Source organism: Poecilia mexicana, unplaced genomic scaffold, assembly GCF_051168715.1.
Source record: "Poecilia mexicana isolate PSO_F unplaced genomic scaffold, ASM5116871v1 scaffold_18, whole genome shotgun sequence".
Classification (NCBI taxonomy): Eukaryota; Metazoa; Chordata; class Actinopteri; order Cyprinodontiformes; family Poeciliidae; genus Poecilia; species Poecilia mexicana.
The window spans coordinates 24,674,381-24,688,555 of record NW_028263387.1 but is presented as its reverse complement, the minus strand read 5'-3'; the positions used below and the strand labels follow the sequence as shown (position 1 = coordinate 24,688,555).

Below are 14,175 nucleotides of genomic sequence, written 5' to 3'. Positions count from 1 at the left end.
TAAATTTGTATCTCAGTTAAATATTTAGTTTACAAACGAAAGACTTACCCTGTGAATTAAATATTTAGTTTGGATTTCTGACAAAATATTTAGTTTGCAAACTAAATATTTGGGTTTCAAATTATATAGGAAACTAATTATCGACTGATAATCTCTCTGCTGCGAAGTTGCGTGTAAGTTAATACACTTGATATAAGACAAAACTAAAATATCACCAAAAACCTGACTGAAAATACTTGGTAAGTTCTGTGTAGACGGGGTTGGCTCTCCAGTTCTTCAGTTCAAGATTCGTGACTTGATGCATTATCAGCAATAACCTTCAGGAAGGCAAGGCTTGTTTGTCTCACATTTCACCAACGAGGAAATTCATTCCAATTTATCCTGGTTGTCAACAGTGAATTGAGCTCAGTTTATTATTCAAATTAGTTTAAAAAGTTTTCTCTACTAAAACCCAGCAGATTGTAAATCCTCAGAAAAATGTATCCGCATTGCTAACTGTTTTTGATGTTTGACTGTTGCAGAGCAGATCTAGATCGACCCACTTTTGTCTCTGATTGAAGGACATGACGTCTCAGCAGGTTTGGTGTTTCCTGCCAACTACAGCTCTTCTCTTCCTCCTGTCCGTACAAACGTTTGCAGAAGTGATGAAGTCAGTGTCGGACTGCGACCGCTTCCTTCTTGACCAAACACCACCGCACGTTCCAGGCATCCTGGAGGCCGGTAGGATCCTCGATCAGGACCGGTACAAGTTCATTTGCCAGACCTATGGGAACCAAAGGAGATTTGTGACACTTTACGATGTTCGCAACCGGATTCCGGTGTTTTCCGCTTTCAAGTTCACTGGAGAAGTTTACGGAAGGAGACCTAAAAGCGTTTGGAAGATAGAACCGCAGGTAGGCTTGTTTTCACACCTGAGAGTCCGGCAGACTCGGTTCGATTTGGGACCAAAGTTACAACATTTGTTATATTTTCAGATGGTGTGGTAGGCTTTCATAATGCAGAGTCAAACCAACCAAACCCTTTGAAAAACCTGTTCCCCTCCTTGCCTGTGGGGGCGCTACACCAAGAACCACTGAAGGGAAAACGACACAAAAACCTCTGAAGAAGACAATCAAGAAGTTAATCATTTTGTGATTAACTTCCTTAATCACAAAATGTAAGCAAAAATGGAGTGGTGTCAGATTTTAGCAGTTGTAGTTTTTCACTTTTGTCATTGGCAAAAGACCACAATCCATTTCTTACACTAGACTAGCGTGTTTGTTTTGGTTGTGTTTATCCAGAATGCACTGCGCTATGGTCCACTTCCTGGTTTTGGAGCGGTCTCCGGTCCACTTAGCGCTCACATATATACCGCACCAGGCAGTGGCGCAAAAAGTGGGTATGCAGTGGATGCAACGCATAGGGTCGCTGCACTAGAGGGGGCGCAAAAATGATGTGGGGATTTTTTTTCCTAGCCAGTATGCTATGTACTTATGAAATGATCAATAACGGAGGAACAGCACTGATTAGGCGCCCCTCCCTCCTGCCAGCCGCTCTCCCCTCACATACAGGTAGCTAGGGCTCACGTCCCTTTGAGAACGCGCTGAGACGCGATTTATTTTTTAATTTGTAAATACATTTCTTATAAATTCTGCAGCCAGGTCCTTCTCAAACAACAAGGTAATCTGAAAAGACAAGTCAAGCAAAATGTTCGTGTGAAGCCAAATTTAAGGAGCGTGAATTGGAATATATCAGAGAACAAAAATATTTAATGAAACGGGTTGATGAGGTGGTCAATCTGAGTCATAAATTATTTGATAAAGTTAAACAGCAGAACGATCTCATAAGGAAAGTACTCACAGAGAGAAGACAGCGCAAGAAGTCAATGGTTTCTGTTCAGGTTCAGACAGATTGACAAGACGACTCAAAGCAGAAACCAGTCTACCAGTCTGCTTCAGCACAAACAGAGACGGATGTACAGGGAACCGGCTCACAATTAAAACCAGTCTGTCGAACAATTTCGACCCAAACCGAGATGGATGAACTGGAAACCAGATGTCAATTCAAACCAGTTTATCAGACGATGTCAACACGAACTGAGCTCTGTTTATTGCTGAAAAACCAGCCCTTGAAGCACAACTGAATGGACATCCGGATCGGCAGACCAAGCTATTGGAAACCCTGAACAATGAAAATGTTTCTGGAGCAAATGATGAACAGCAAGAAGTTTCTATATCAGAAACAGTGGGGGATCAGACAGCTGACATCGAAAATTATGTTAATTTGATTTTAAAACCATTGTCTAAATCTGAATGCAAGAAACAGAGAAAGATGGCAATGGAAGCTGAACTAGAAACCGTTGCAAGACCAATAAAGACAGATCAAAACTCGGTCCCAAACACTAAGACACCAAAAACCTGGCTCAGAAATAACACCAGAGATCCCTCAGACAGTTTCTGAACAAATGGAGACAAAACTTTGCACAGTTTCAGAAGACATAACAGGCAAGGTTCATGAAGTGTCCACAGAAGGACAGAGTGGCCTAAAGGAAGAACAGAGAACATCCCCTCCACAGATAGAGATTACATGACAGGAAGATCTAATCCAAGCAACATCTCAGGAATCTGAATGTCAAGCAGCTGAAGAATCATCTGAGGAGAACAATGAACAAGAAGAGAGCCCGAGGAAAAAGATCTGGCAAATCAAGATGGCCTTAACTCCAAAATATCAGCGCCAGTTCAAGGACAGACGTGAAGTCCATCCAGGGTAGAGTCAATTTATGTCTCCAGGATATTAGATTTAAAAGGGGGCTGGGGCCATCTGTGGTTTGGATGATTGGCAGGAACTGGAAAAAGAGCTGCTGTCGTTAATTGGATATTTCAATATTAAAAAGGCAGAACTGCACGGGGGGAAATGTCTCCCCCTGCAGGTGTGGGTTCTCTCCAAGTAATCTGGCTTCCCCCACATTTAACATCAGTACTCATGTTCATCCACTGTTCATCCATAGGAACCTTACATAACAAGTAAGGTTCCTGTAGAATTGGAAACTTTAAGAACTGGAAAAAGAGCTGCTGTTGTTAATTGGACATTTCAATATTAAACAGGCAGGACTGCACGGGGGGACATGTCTCCCCCTGCAGGTGTGGGTTCTCTCCAAGAGGTCCGGCTTCACCCACATTTAACATCAGTACTCATGTTCGTCCACTCTAAGATGTTTATTTCTAATTCGAAACAGAAAAGCAGACAACCACATTTATTAATTATAGGGAGATTTAGAGAAATAAAATGTAAACAATGTGGAACAGAAAGAGCTATCTATCTTCCTCTAAATCTATCCATTTAGATCTATCTGTCTGTCTCTCTATAAATATATATAAGTCAATATATAGATATTTATATATATCTACATATCGATATCAAGCTATATATATCTATCTCTATATATATACATCTATTTCTCTCTCTATAAATATAAAGAGAGAGGTAGATTTATAGATATCGATATATAGATGTAGATATGTATATACATATCTATCTATAGATATAACTCTCTCTCATTATCTATCTATCTATCTATCTATCTATCTATCTATCTATCTATCTATCTATCTATCTATCTATCTATCTATATCCTTTTACGCACACACAAATCTTTTTTGAGACTATTTTCACTCCATACTTCTTCGTTGATCTGCTATCAACCCTCGTCTTTTTAAAATGTCCACTCGGTTCTCCACCGTCCTTAGAAGCAAAACCTCTGGCAGAAATACGTGGTGGGGAGACACAGGCTAAACAATCACAGTGAAGGTTAATAGGGGCATTAAAAAATGGCTCAGTGATATTCAGTGGGTTGTTTGATATCAGACAGAACGGGTCAGAACAGCGCAGACCCGCCAGATCCTACAGAACCAGACATCAGTCTCTTCATCCCTTAATCATTTCCTGAGACCGAAAAATAATATAAATGGCAATTTAAAGAACAAATCATACAAATAGATTAATAGTAAATAAATAAATATTGTGAAAATAAACCGTTTATTTTTTCAACATTAAAAACGTTAGGATTGTGTAGGAAAAATGTTGATATCTTTTATAAATTCAGTGTTTTGTGGTCAATAATATTTCACCATTTTATTAATGTGGGTTGCCAGTTTGGATCAGGCTTCCTATGAAGCTATAAGAATGATAGAAAACTAACAAAACGCCTCAGACCTGCAGCCCAGAGGCGGCTCTAGACACAGGCTCTTTGACTCACTTATATGTTAAATGATGAAACATTGCCCTGATTTTTGTTTCATAGTTTTTAATTGGCATGTAGGCAGCAATTTATTCACATGTATATTTATTATAATTGATACTTTAGTTAAATATGAGTTGTACAAGTTTATGTCACGGGGGAAGAAACACGCCATTGCGAACACGCCAATGACGTGTTCGCATACACCTCCGAAAGTATGTAGTTGAGCCTCTGGCACCAGGGTTTGCTTTTTTGGTCAGACTATGCCTAACCCTAACCCCATTCACACAACCCCAAACAAATCGGACTTTCTAGACAAACAAACTGGAGTTCAATTAAAACAGACTAAACAGTGTCGCTGTGAATGCTGCCTAAAAAAGGAGGAAGACGTTCATTTCACAACAAGAAGAAACAAAAACATGTCTGTTCTCTGTCTTGAACTTATAATATTCATTTTCCTTCCTCCACTACACTTTTCACAGCTGGAGGATCCAAATGGAGACAAGAAGATGATCCCCGGAAATGGGAACAGAACCTACAACCACCAGGCCGGCACTGTGGATTACAGATCCAACAGAACATTTGACCGGGGTCACATATTTCCTAGTTCCTACGCCTCAACCAAAGCGGACAAAATGTCGACTTTCACCCTGACAAACGTCGTTCCCCAAGCGGAGTCCTTCAACAAGGGCAGCTGGAACAAAATGGAGAGGTGTGTAAACTTTCAGGTCCAACATGGCCGACTTCACAACAGACTCATTCAGGTTCACTGAATTTATTCTAACAAGAGAAAAAAATCAAGTCAGTTAACATCAGTCCGGCAGCTTCTGCCCCTATACAGTAAGTAAACTACAATAAATAACGTGAAACAACCTACAGCCCAATAGCTCTCAATGAGCAGTTAACAGTTGTAAAATTAAACATGCCTAAAACGCACGTTACATACCAAAAACACATAAACATGGCAAATTACACACAAAACCCTTTGTATAATCAAATCACTCTAAAAATATATATTGTTATATAATACTTGTAAAGAAAAGCACAGTTACAGACGGCAGTAGAAAAAAGTGGAGGCGCTGTCAGTTACTGGTTGCTATGGTAACCGCCAACTGCCAAGAGCTGCTTTACTTTTTCACCAATGAATGTCAGGAGAAAATAAATTTGATAAAACAAAATAAATTTGAATAATAAATACGTTTTGATAAAGTTCACATCAAATCAAACCCTGTTACGTGTAAGACTATTACACACAGTGGATAACTGAGACATTACTTCGTATTAAAGATCAAAACATACCTAACGAGAGAAAATCAAGTAAAAAACCCATGTATATATATAACCCATGTATATATATACTTAAATTGATCTAAAATATATGCTAAAATGCAACATAACACAGAGCTGATCCCAGGCCACAGTTAAAGACGAAACAGAAAAAAGGGGGAGGATCTGCCAGTTACTGGTTGCTATGGTAACCACCAACTGTCAAGAGCCACATGACTTTTACCAATGAATGCCAAGAGAATCAATGTCAAAATGTAGCTGAAGTTAACATGGATGACATTGTTGAAATGAAACCGTGTTCCAGGTGCACCAAATGCGTGATGGAGAAGTACTGCGTCAACAGCAGCGGCGGTACCGGGGGCTTTGTGGTGACCGGGGCCCTGCCCAGCTCCAGCAGCACCCTCAACAACAGGGTCAACGTCCCCACCGCTCTCTGGTCGGCGTTCTGCTGCTACAGCGCCGTGGCCGAGGCGTGGATAGCGAGCGGGCACTGGGGCCACAACGTCCAGGACGAGTCCAAACACAAATATCTGAAGACGGAGACTCTGGAGGACCTCCAACACCGGCTGCGCAGGTCCAACTCTGAGTTTGTAATATTCCCTGGATCAAAATGTCCTCTGACAACAACTGTAACAGAGTTTTACGCAGAAATGAAAAAAAAAAGCTGCCTCTGCCCACCAACCATCCTGGACCCTTCACCTTCTGTGTCTGGTCCGTCACATTCCCACCGTCTCATGCTCTTGTTCCCTTTCTTTTTATTCTCATATCATCACTGCGTATTCTGATAATCAAGACAAACAGACTGAACTGGGACAGTGAAAACCAGTAAATAATCACTGGGAACCTTTCTCTAATCTTTCTACATTTTCCAGTCTGAACTGCAATCGCTTTCCTTTTTCAGTAGATGGCGCTACCTTGAGATAAAGTTGGTTTCATTCCCCTTAGAAATGTGTACATGTATCCTTATTTATGTGAAACTGTTCAACAACATCATATGGAATGTGATTTGTAAAGTTACACAATTAAAAATTAGCATAGATAATCTGGATTATTTAGTCCAGCATTAAAAAAAATGGGGTTCATACAACTTTAAAATACGTTTGTGCAAAAGAGGTGATAGTAACACATTCGATGTATTTGTTGTTTGATTTTAACGAAACCTGGACAGATTGTGTGTTTGGAGATGTTGAAGCTGTTTTAGCTCCAGGATTTTAATATCATTTAAAAGAAAATTATACAATGAAAATGGCTGCAGAACAATGTTTTACTTCGCTACAAGCAGAAAAATAAAATGCTGACTAGCAGAGGTAGTGATGCCATAATTAGATTCTCTATAAAACAAAAATGTTTTATTACTAATGCAACATGATAAAAACTGCTGGAAGATTCAAGTAAGGAACTGAAGTAGTGAAATCTGGGTTTATAAGAGAATAAAGACTTTTCTCGATCATTTTAGCTTCCATGTGGTGTAAACTAAGCTTACAGCATTTATATGCAAATAATCACATTTTACACAAATTAGTCATCAAGCAATACAAAATAAGTGTATATGTGATGTAAGTAATGCCAAGACTGAAAATAAAAACAAATTTAAAAAAAAAGTATGGTGAAAAATATTTCTAGTAATCTTTAAAATACGCTCAGACATCAGACACTCGACTTTTAACATTTTCTATAAGCAACCAAACTGATTGTAGTTGGTTGAGTTTTCAATCAAAGGCACATTTTTCATTTTGATACGACCTTCTCCTAGAAAATGCTCAAATGGCCACACTGGGTGCAAAAGTGGTGAGAAAACAGCAATTAGCTTTCATTGAGTAAAACTAGAAACTATGGAAGGGCATTAGGGCCACTGAAAAAAGCAAAGAATTTGGACTTTAAAGCAGATGGGCAAGTTGTGGAAGAGGACAGCAAGCTTTCTGGAGGAACATGTTCGACTTTAGCCAGTTATTTCCATGGCTGAGGATATAATTTATTAATAGAAGAGCAAAAAGGTTTACACCCAAGTCTGATTGAAAAAAGTCTACTCTTTTTTATTACCCTAATTCTCTTCCATAGGAAACCTAAATACACATTGAAGCTACTTCAGTTTCACAAACTCAGCGGTGTCGTTCCTAGAGTTGGGGAACCTCAGCCCGGCGTGTAGCGGCTGAGTGAATGTGGTCTGGATTTTCAGGAGGAGAGTCATGGTTTCAGAGACGCTGTAGAAGGACAGACTTCCTGCTTTGGGATCCAGAAACACTCCGACTCTGTACGAAGGAGGACTCAACACCGGCGTGTGGACAGAGTTCTGCCAGAACGTGTAACCGGCTGAGTGACAGTGTAGCGACCAGGACTTGTTGTTCCACCCAAACTCAGATTTCTCCAAGCCTCCTGCTCTGCTGATGTTGCTGTATGAAACGGCGACATCGACTGCCCTTCCTCTCCACTGCACCTCCCAGTAGGAGCGGCCAGTCAGGCGCTCTCTGCTCAGGACCTGCAAAGGATTCTTGAATCTGTCTGTGTTGTTGGAGTAATTCTGCAGTGTTCCCATCGATAAAGCTTTCCGGGCTCCTCTGGATAAGCGAATCTCCTGGTGCGCCGTGTCTGGGTCCAGTGTGATGTCTACTGCGTATCTTAAGAAGTCCTCTCTGGTGGATAGTTCTGGTTCTGACAATAAAACATCCACTTTTGATATTGTCTCAGAGATCTCTGGCCATCCATCGCAAATCAAGTCCGCCACAATGGCTTTGACCGCTGACACAGCTTCTGTCACATTCTCAAAGTATCCTGGAGGAATGCCATCAAATATGGAGAAGTATGTAGGCCAACTAACGTCTGCCCATACCGGACAATTGAGGAGAAACTGGTTGTGATCCTCTGTGTGTGAGAGCTGCTCCAGCTCAGCGTCTTTCCTCTTCAGCTCAGTGATCTCCTGCTCCAGCTTCTCCTGAACATCTTTGACTCGACTCACTTCAGTTTCCTGCTGGGATCTGATCTGCTGCTTCACCTCAGAGCTTCTTTCCTGGAGGAGACGGATCAGCTCAGTGAAGATCTCCTCACTGTCCTCCACTGCTTTATCAGCAGAGACATTGATGGCCTCCACCTCCTGCTGAAGCAGCTTCACGTCCGCCTGCCGGGTCAGGATTCCCAACTGGAAGTCTCTTCGACATTCCTCAAGCTCCTTCTGCTTCTTGGTCCTTTCTGTCGCAGCAGAACCTGTCTTGCAGCCTTCATGTTCATCAACTAAGCAGAGGATACAGATACACTTCTGATGAAGGGAACAGTAAAGTTTCAGCACCTCGCCGTGATGAGAGCAGATGTTCTCCTCAAGGTTCTTGCAGGGCTCCACTAGCTTGTGTTTTTTAAAGGCAGGAGATTCGTAGTGAAGTTTAACGTGATTCTGACAGTAAGAAACTAAACAAACCAGACAGGTTTTGACAGCTTTCCTCTTCCTCCCAGTACAGACATCACAGGCCACATCTTCAGGTCCAGCATAGCAGTGATCAGCTGGAGCAGCTTGGAAGCCGTTGTCCTTCAGATCCCCCACCAGCTCCGTTAACACAATGTTTTTGGTTGGCACAGGCTTCGGTTTGAACGTCTCCCCACACTGAGGGCAGCTGTGAATCCCTTTCTGATCTTCTCCATCCCAGTGGTTATTTATACAGCTCAGACAGTAGCTGTGTCCACAGGGAATAGTCACCGGATCCTTCAGCAGACCTGCACAGATCGTACATGAGAAGGCCTCTGGGTCCAGCTTGACTTTCTTCTGAGCCATCTGATTGACAACTGGAGCACAATGTTGATGTAGAGAAGGAAGACGATCTAAGAGTGAACAAGAAAATAAGATTAATTCTTATCAACCAATACTACAGAACCCAGGGTTCAACCAGGGTATTATGAGCCTGGCGGGTCACCAGGCATTACTTGCCACCAACCCAGGCTTGGCAGATTTTCTGCTCATGGAAAACTCTGAGAACCGTTATAGAATGTATTATATAAACTAATGCTGATAGGCAAACATATGAAGCAGTTTAACAGTTATCAGTGAGTTTAAATCTGCCTTAGTAAAAATAACTGTAAGTCAATGGTGGGCACACCAACTCATACATTTAAAATAAATAAATAAATAGTGAAGCAGCTATGAGGTAACAAAACTGGATGCCAACTATTTCTTATGAAGCTGAAATTGGCTTCTAATTTTTTTCCCTACCTTGCTGCTCCGGATGAAAAAATTCAACACTTAAACTCTTTAAATCTGAATTATATTATTATACACTAAGAGCCGGGTATGTAAAATCAAGTTTGTGATTTGTGAAACCTTTATTTGATTGGTTAAAGTTCAATAAGAGGTTATATTAATGCTGAGAATAAAAAGTTTGGACGGATATCATAAAAGGAAGATATAGTGACGTCCCACATTAAACTCTGCTTAGGGCCCCAAAAATTGGCTATGACGTCAGAAACATGAAGCGTCCTGGGAGCAAAGTAAAAAATAATGGCATCTGGAAGATATGCGGTTTGTTTGGTGAAGAAACACGCAATCATTGATTGGAAATATAGAGATTTATATCTGCTACTAATGAATGCAGGGCTCCGGTTCAACTGGAGAAACCACGCCGAGTTATTTGATAAGGCGCCTAATTTAAAACTGTTTACGTCAGACGTTCGTCTTTCTTTCCTGACTAAATGCAAGTAAAATTTAACAACTTGGCGCATTAATAGCAGAAAGAAATGCATCTGAAATACTTTTCTTACCAGCAAGCACGCAACAGTAGCACTGTTTATAACTCCATCCAAAGAAAAACTTCTGCTCAGCTTCTTCTTCTTCTGGCATTTTTATGGCGGATGGTACTACCGCCACCTACTGGACTGGATGAGGAAGATAATTTCTTTTGTAAACATCTTTACTAAGACTCAGTCACACAATACAACAATAAAATGGCAAAAATGTAAAGTCTACAAAAAAAAATATAAAAAATACAAAACCAACGTAATCGTATGAGAAAATAAACAGAAATCAAGTACAAGAGGACTTTCAATTCTTAAATTAAGTTATTGATATATGTCATCATGATTTTGATTCCGTGTTGACTGATGAAAGAATGGCAAAAAATGGGGGAATGAAGAAAGAAAGGAAAGATAGTTTTATGAAATTTAAAATACAGAAGGGAAAATGATAGTTGAAAGAAGAAATACAATTTTATTCTAACAGTTAACGAAAAAAAAAATTTAAGAATAGAATATATCACACCAGATCGACAAACTACTTTAAAAAACAGAAATATGGGATTATTTGTATAATCATGAATAACACTCTGTACCGGTAGGTGGCGGTAATGCACCTTAAATTGTTTGCCAACCGCGAACCGCCATAAAAAGACATGAAGAAGAACCGAAGACAACAGAGATGGCGGCTGCACGTTCGAGTTTTGTTTGGACTGATGAAGAGGTGGAACTTTTACTTCGTGTTACTTTGGAGTATAAGTCTTCAAAGCACCAGGAGGACATTGATTGGGAGTCCTGCCAGACAAAGTATGCAGATATCCATGAAGCCTTCGTGCGGAGATACCCAGCCGGTAAAAGGGTCGAGTTCCCCCACAGCACCGAGGCCACCTCCAGAGTCCAGCTGACCTCCAAGCTCAAAGCGATTCGCGGGAAATTCCGGCAGGCTGTGGACTCCGGCCGGCGTAACGGGCATGGCCGTGTGGTGCTGCTTTATTTTGATCTTTGCAAACAGATCTGGGATGGATCTCCGGACACTGACGCCCTAGAATCTGGGTTAGAGACCGGAGATGTGAAGTGCAGTTTGAGGAGCTTATCGGCCGCCATGACTCCACGTGCGACCCCTCTGTTCGAGTCCGTGGGGGATGGAGGCTCTCTGAGCAATGAAAACCTTGGTTCCGATGTGAGTACAAGGCGAAACATCCTCCAAGTAAGTGCTCACATTTTCTGCAGAGAAGTGGCGGGAATAGGACATTTTAAATGGGAGCAGAGGAGTTGCAATCCCATCAGGGGTGTCTAAAGTGCGGCCCGCGGGCCATTTGTGGCACTTAGATTGATTTTATTTTTTGTTCCCCCAACTGCAGCTCAGGAGTTTAATTTGTTCATTAAACTTTTTTATTTTTAATCAGGTGGAAATTATTACTGACATAATAGAAAATAGGTTTTTTGCAACAAACAAAGGCATATTTTGCCTTTAGTTTGTTGCAACGTGCTGGACAGTGTTGTAACTAACATTAATAGAAAATGTTAATTACAACACAAAATGTTTGTATTTTTACAGCCGAACTTTACTGAGAAGCTGACTTTGCTGCCCCCAAATCAACTTTTATTTAGCTTATGAAATAATAAATTAATATTTATTTATAAATTAATTTATTTGACTGAACATAAAAGAATTTGAAACCAATGTGCAAAATCCTTTTAAGTTTTGGATCTACAATAAATAACATTGCTACAAAAAATAAATAAATAAATCAAGCTAATTTATAAAAACGTTCTAAAAGTTCATGTTTCTTTACATATTTTACACAATTGTCCATCATCTTCAGCAGCCATTTCACTCATTCCAAACGTAATTGGGCTGTAATTTGGTAAAATGTCAATTAATTTGTTCAAACAAGCAACTAGTTAAAGTATTATTTCAAGGACATAAAATTTTGGAGGGCCCTGTACCCTTTTTGCCCCCCATGTGGATCCGCCCATGCATACAGTGTTAGATTTGAGTGACAGTTGTGGATGTGTCGGGTGACGTTTTGTTTCTCATTTAAAGGCAAAGCTCGCTGGCCACCGGAGAGACCGGCTGAAAAGGAAGGTCCACTCTGATCCGGCCGTCCAGGAAGACCTTCAGATTAAAAGACGCATGTTGGAGTTGATTGAGGAATCTGAGAAGTACAACAAAGCTAAACTGGACAACCTTTCAGTGCAGGTGGACAAGATGTTAGACTCCATTGATGAAGGGATGTCTTTACTAAGAACACTCATGTGTCAGTCACAGAACAACAGTCCACGTCCTGATGGAAGCAGCAACATAGATACAGATGTTCACATTCCTTCATCTGGACTCAAGATTGAAATCCAACCTGCTGCTGATCACTGTTATGCTGGACATGAAGAGGTGGGCTGTGACGTCTGCACTGGGAGGAAACTGAAAGCTTTCAAGTCCTGTTTAGTTTGTTTGATGAATTACTGTGTGAAACATCTTCAACCTCACTGTGATGCTGCTACATTAAAGGTTCACAAGCTGGTGAATCCCTCCAAGAAGCGACAACAAATCCATCAGAGAATCCAGGACCAAGAGAAAGATGTGAAGCTGCTTCAACAGGAGGTGGAGGCCATCAATGTCTCTGCTGATAAAGCAGTGGAGGACAGTGAGAAGATCTTCACTGAGCTGATCCGTCTCCTCCAGGAAAGAAGCTCTGAGGTGAAGCAGCAGATCAGATCCCAGCAGGAAACTGAAGTGAGTCGAGTCAAAGATGTTCAGGAGAAGCTGGAGCAGGAGATCACTGAGCTGAAGAGGAAAGACGCTGAGCTGGAGCAGCTCTCACACACAGAGGATCACACCCAGTTTCTCCTCAACTACCCCTCACTGCCAGCACTCAGGGAGTCGACACACTCATCCAGCATCAACATCCGTCCTCTGAGACACTTTGAGGACGTGACAGCAGCTGTGACAGAGCTCAGAGACAAACTACTGGACGTCCTGAGAGACACATGGACAGTCATCTCACTGAGAGTCACTGAAGAACCAAAGACAAGAGCGGAGCTCTTAAAATATTCACAGGAAATCACTCTGGACCCAAACATAGAAAACAGAGATCTGTTATTATCTGAGGGGAATAGAAAAACGATAATAAAAGAAGAGGAGTCTGAACTCTGGTTATAATGGAGTCTGACTGGATGTTGTTTCTGGTAGGTGACATGATCGTAGTTTCCTACCAGAACATCATCAATGAATGTTTATTTGGATTCAGTTACAGGTCGTTATGTTGCTACACAGTTACGTTTCATCACGACACATTGAAACTCCAGTACCAGGTCCAGTTTCCTCCAGAGTAGGAGTGTACCTGGACCACAGAGCAGGTATTCTGTCTTTCTACAGCGTCTCTATAGAAAGTGACTCTCCTCCACAGCGTCGTTTTATTCTCTGTTGAGTTAATTAATCTAAACATTCAGCAGTGATCTGAGGTCCAGTTGGTTCAACTGTGTATTTTATTTTTTATTTATTTAGTCTTCATCATTGCTGCCGAGTTATGTTATGGATCAGTATTATGGAAACTTTGGCAGTTTTTATTTTTATTTTGAAGAAATATTGATTAACATCGATTGTACTTTTCAAAGTGTTGTAGTCATTTATGCTGAGCAAAGAGAGAAATCTCATGTTTGTTGGATTGAATGTACTGAAGGATTTGTGGACGTAGCTACTGTATTAAAACACTGGAATGGAGAATAAAGAATAAACCATCTAAGCAATTTTTAAGAAAATAAAACAGTTTGTTCAGCAGAGGGAGGGAAGCTAAAGTATCAGGTTTTGGGTTTATGATTGGGAAAATGACAGTCGGGAATTTCAAATCAAATTCACAAAATATGAAATTATCACAGTAATAAAAAGCTCAAATGGTGGTTAAAGTCATATTTCTAATATGAATTTCCTAGTGACATAAGGAAAACCCTCGACAACCCAATATAAG

The 14,175-nt window shown here is 40.8% G+C and overlaps 3 protein-coding genes across 3 annotated transcripts; 2 read left to right on the top strand and 1 right to left on the bottom strand.

The window, feature by feature from the left end:
• Positions 1–263: 263 nt before the first annotated feature.
• Positions 264–7,104, top strand: LOC106932813 (endonuclease domain-containing 1 protein-like). Its single transcript, XM_015011700.2, has 3 exons — positions 264–893; positions 4,699–4,928; positions 5,808–7,104. The coding sequence occupies exons 1-3, from the start codon at positions 564–566 to the stop codon at positions 6,286–6,288; spliced, it is 1,041 nt and encodes a 346-aa protein (XP_014867186.2). The 5' UTR covers positions 264–563; the 3' UTR covers positions 6,289–7,104.
• On the bottom strand, positions 6,673–10,438 carry LOC106932812 (tripartite motif-containing protein 16-like). Its single transcript, XM_015011699.2, has 2 exons — positions 10,241–10,438; positions 6,673–9,307 (listed from the first exon to the last, which is right to left on the bottom strand). Exons 1-2 carry the CDS (start codon positions 10,317–10,319, stop codon positions 7,584–7,586), a joined length of 1,803 nt encoding a protein of 600 aa, XP_014867185.2. The 5' UTR covers positions 10,320–10,438; the 3' UTR covers positions 6,673–7,583.
• Positions 10,439–10,840: 402 nt separating this feature from the next.
• Positions 10,841–13,957, top strand: LOC148154301 (uncharacterized). Its single transcript, XM_088016213.1, has 2 exons — positions 10,841–11,417; positions 12,258–13,957. The coding sequence occupies exons 1-2, from the start codon at positions 10,893–10,895 to the stop codon at positions 13,368–13,370; spliced, it is 1,638 nt and encodes a 545-aa protein (XP_087872339.1). The 5' UTR covers positions 10,841–10,892; the 3' UTR covers positions 13,371–13,957.
• The last annotated feature ends 218 nt before the right edge of the window (positions 13,958–14,175 follow it).

What these genes read in the sequence shown, in the direction of transcription:
- LOC106932813 (XM_015011700.2), top strand. Translation starts at nt 564, where the DNA reads ATGACGTCTCAGCAGGTTTGGTGTTTCCTGCCAACTACAGCTCTTCTC. An exon ending in TTTGGAAGATAGAACCGCAG is followed by an intron (nt 894 to 4,698) that starts GTAGGCTTGTTT and finishes CACTTTTCACAG; the next exon opens with CTGGAGGATCCAAATGGAGA. An exon ending in AGCTGGAACAAAATGGAGAG is followed by an intron (nt 4,929 to 5,807) that starts GTGTGTAAACTT and finishes ACCGTGTTCCAG; the next exon opens with GTGCACCAAATGCGTGATGG.
- LOC106932812 (XM_015011699.2), bottom strand. Translation starts at nt 10,319, where the DNA reads ATGCCAGAAGAAGAAGAAGCTGAGCAGAAGTTTTTCTTTGGATGGAGT. An exon ending in CTACTGTTGCGTGCTTGCTG is followed by an intron (nt 9,308 to 10,240) that starts GTAAGAAAAGTA and finishes GTTCACTCTTAG; the next exon opens with ATCGTCTTCCTTCTCTACAT.
- LOC148154301 (XM_088016213.1), top strand. Translation starts at nt 10,893, where the DNA reads ATGGCGGCTGCACGTTCGAGTTTTGTTTGGACTGATGAAGAGGTGGAA. An exon ending in CAAGGCGAAACATCCTCCAA is followed by an intron (nt 11,418 to 12,257) that starts GTAAGTGCTCAC and finishes TCTCATTTAAAG; the next exon opens with GCAAAGCTCGCTGGCCACCG.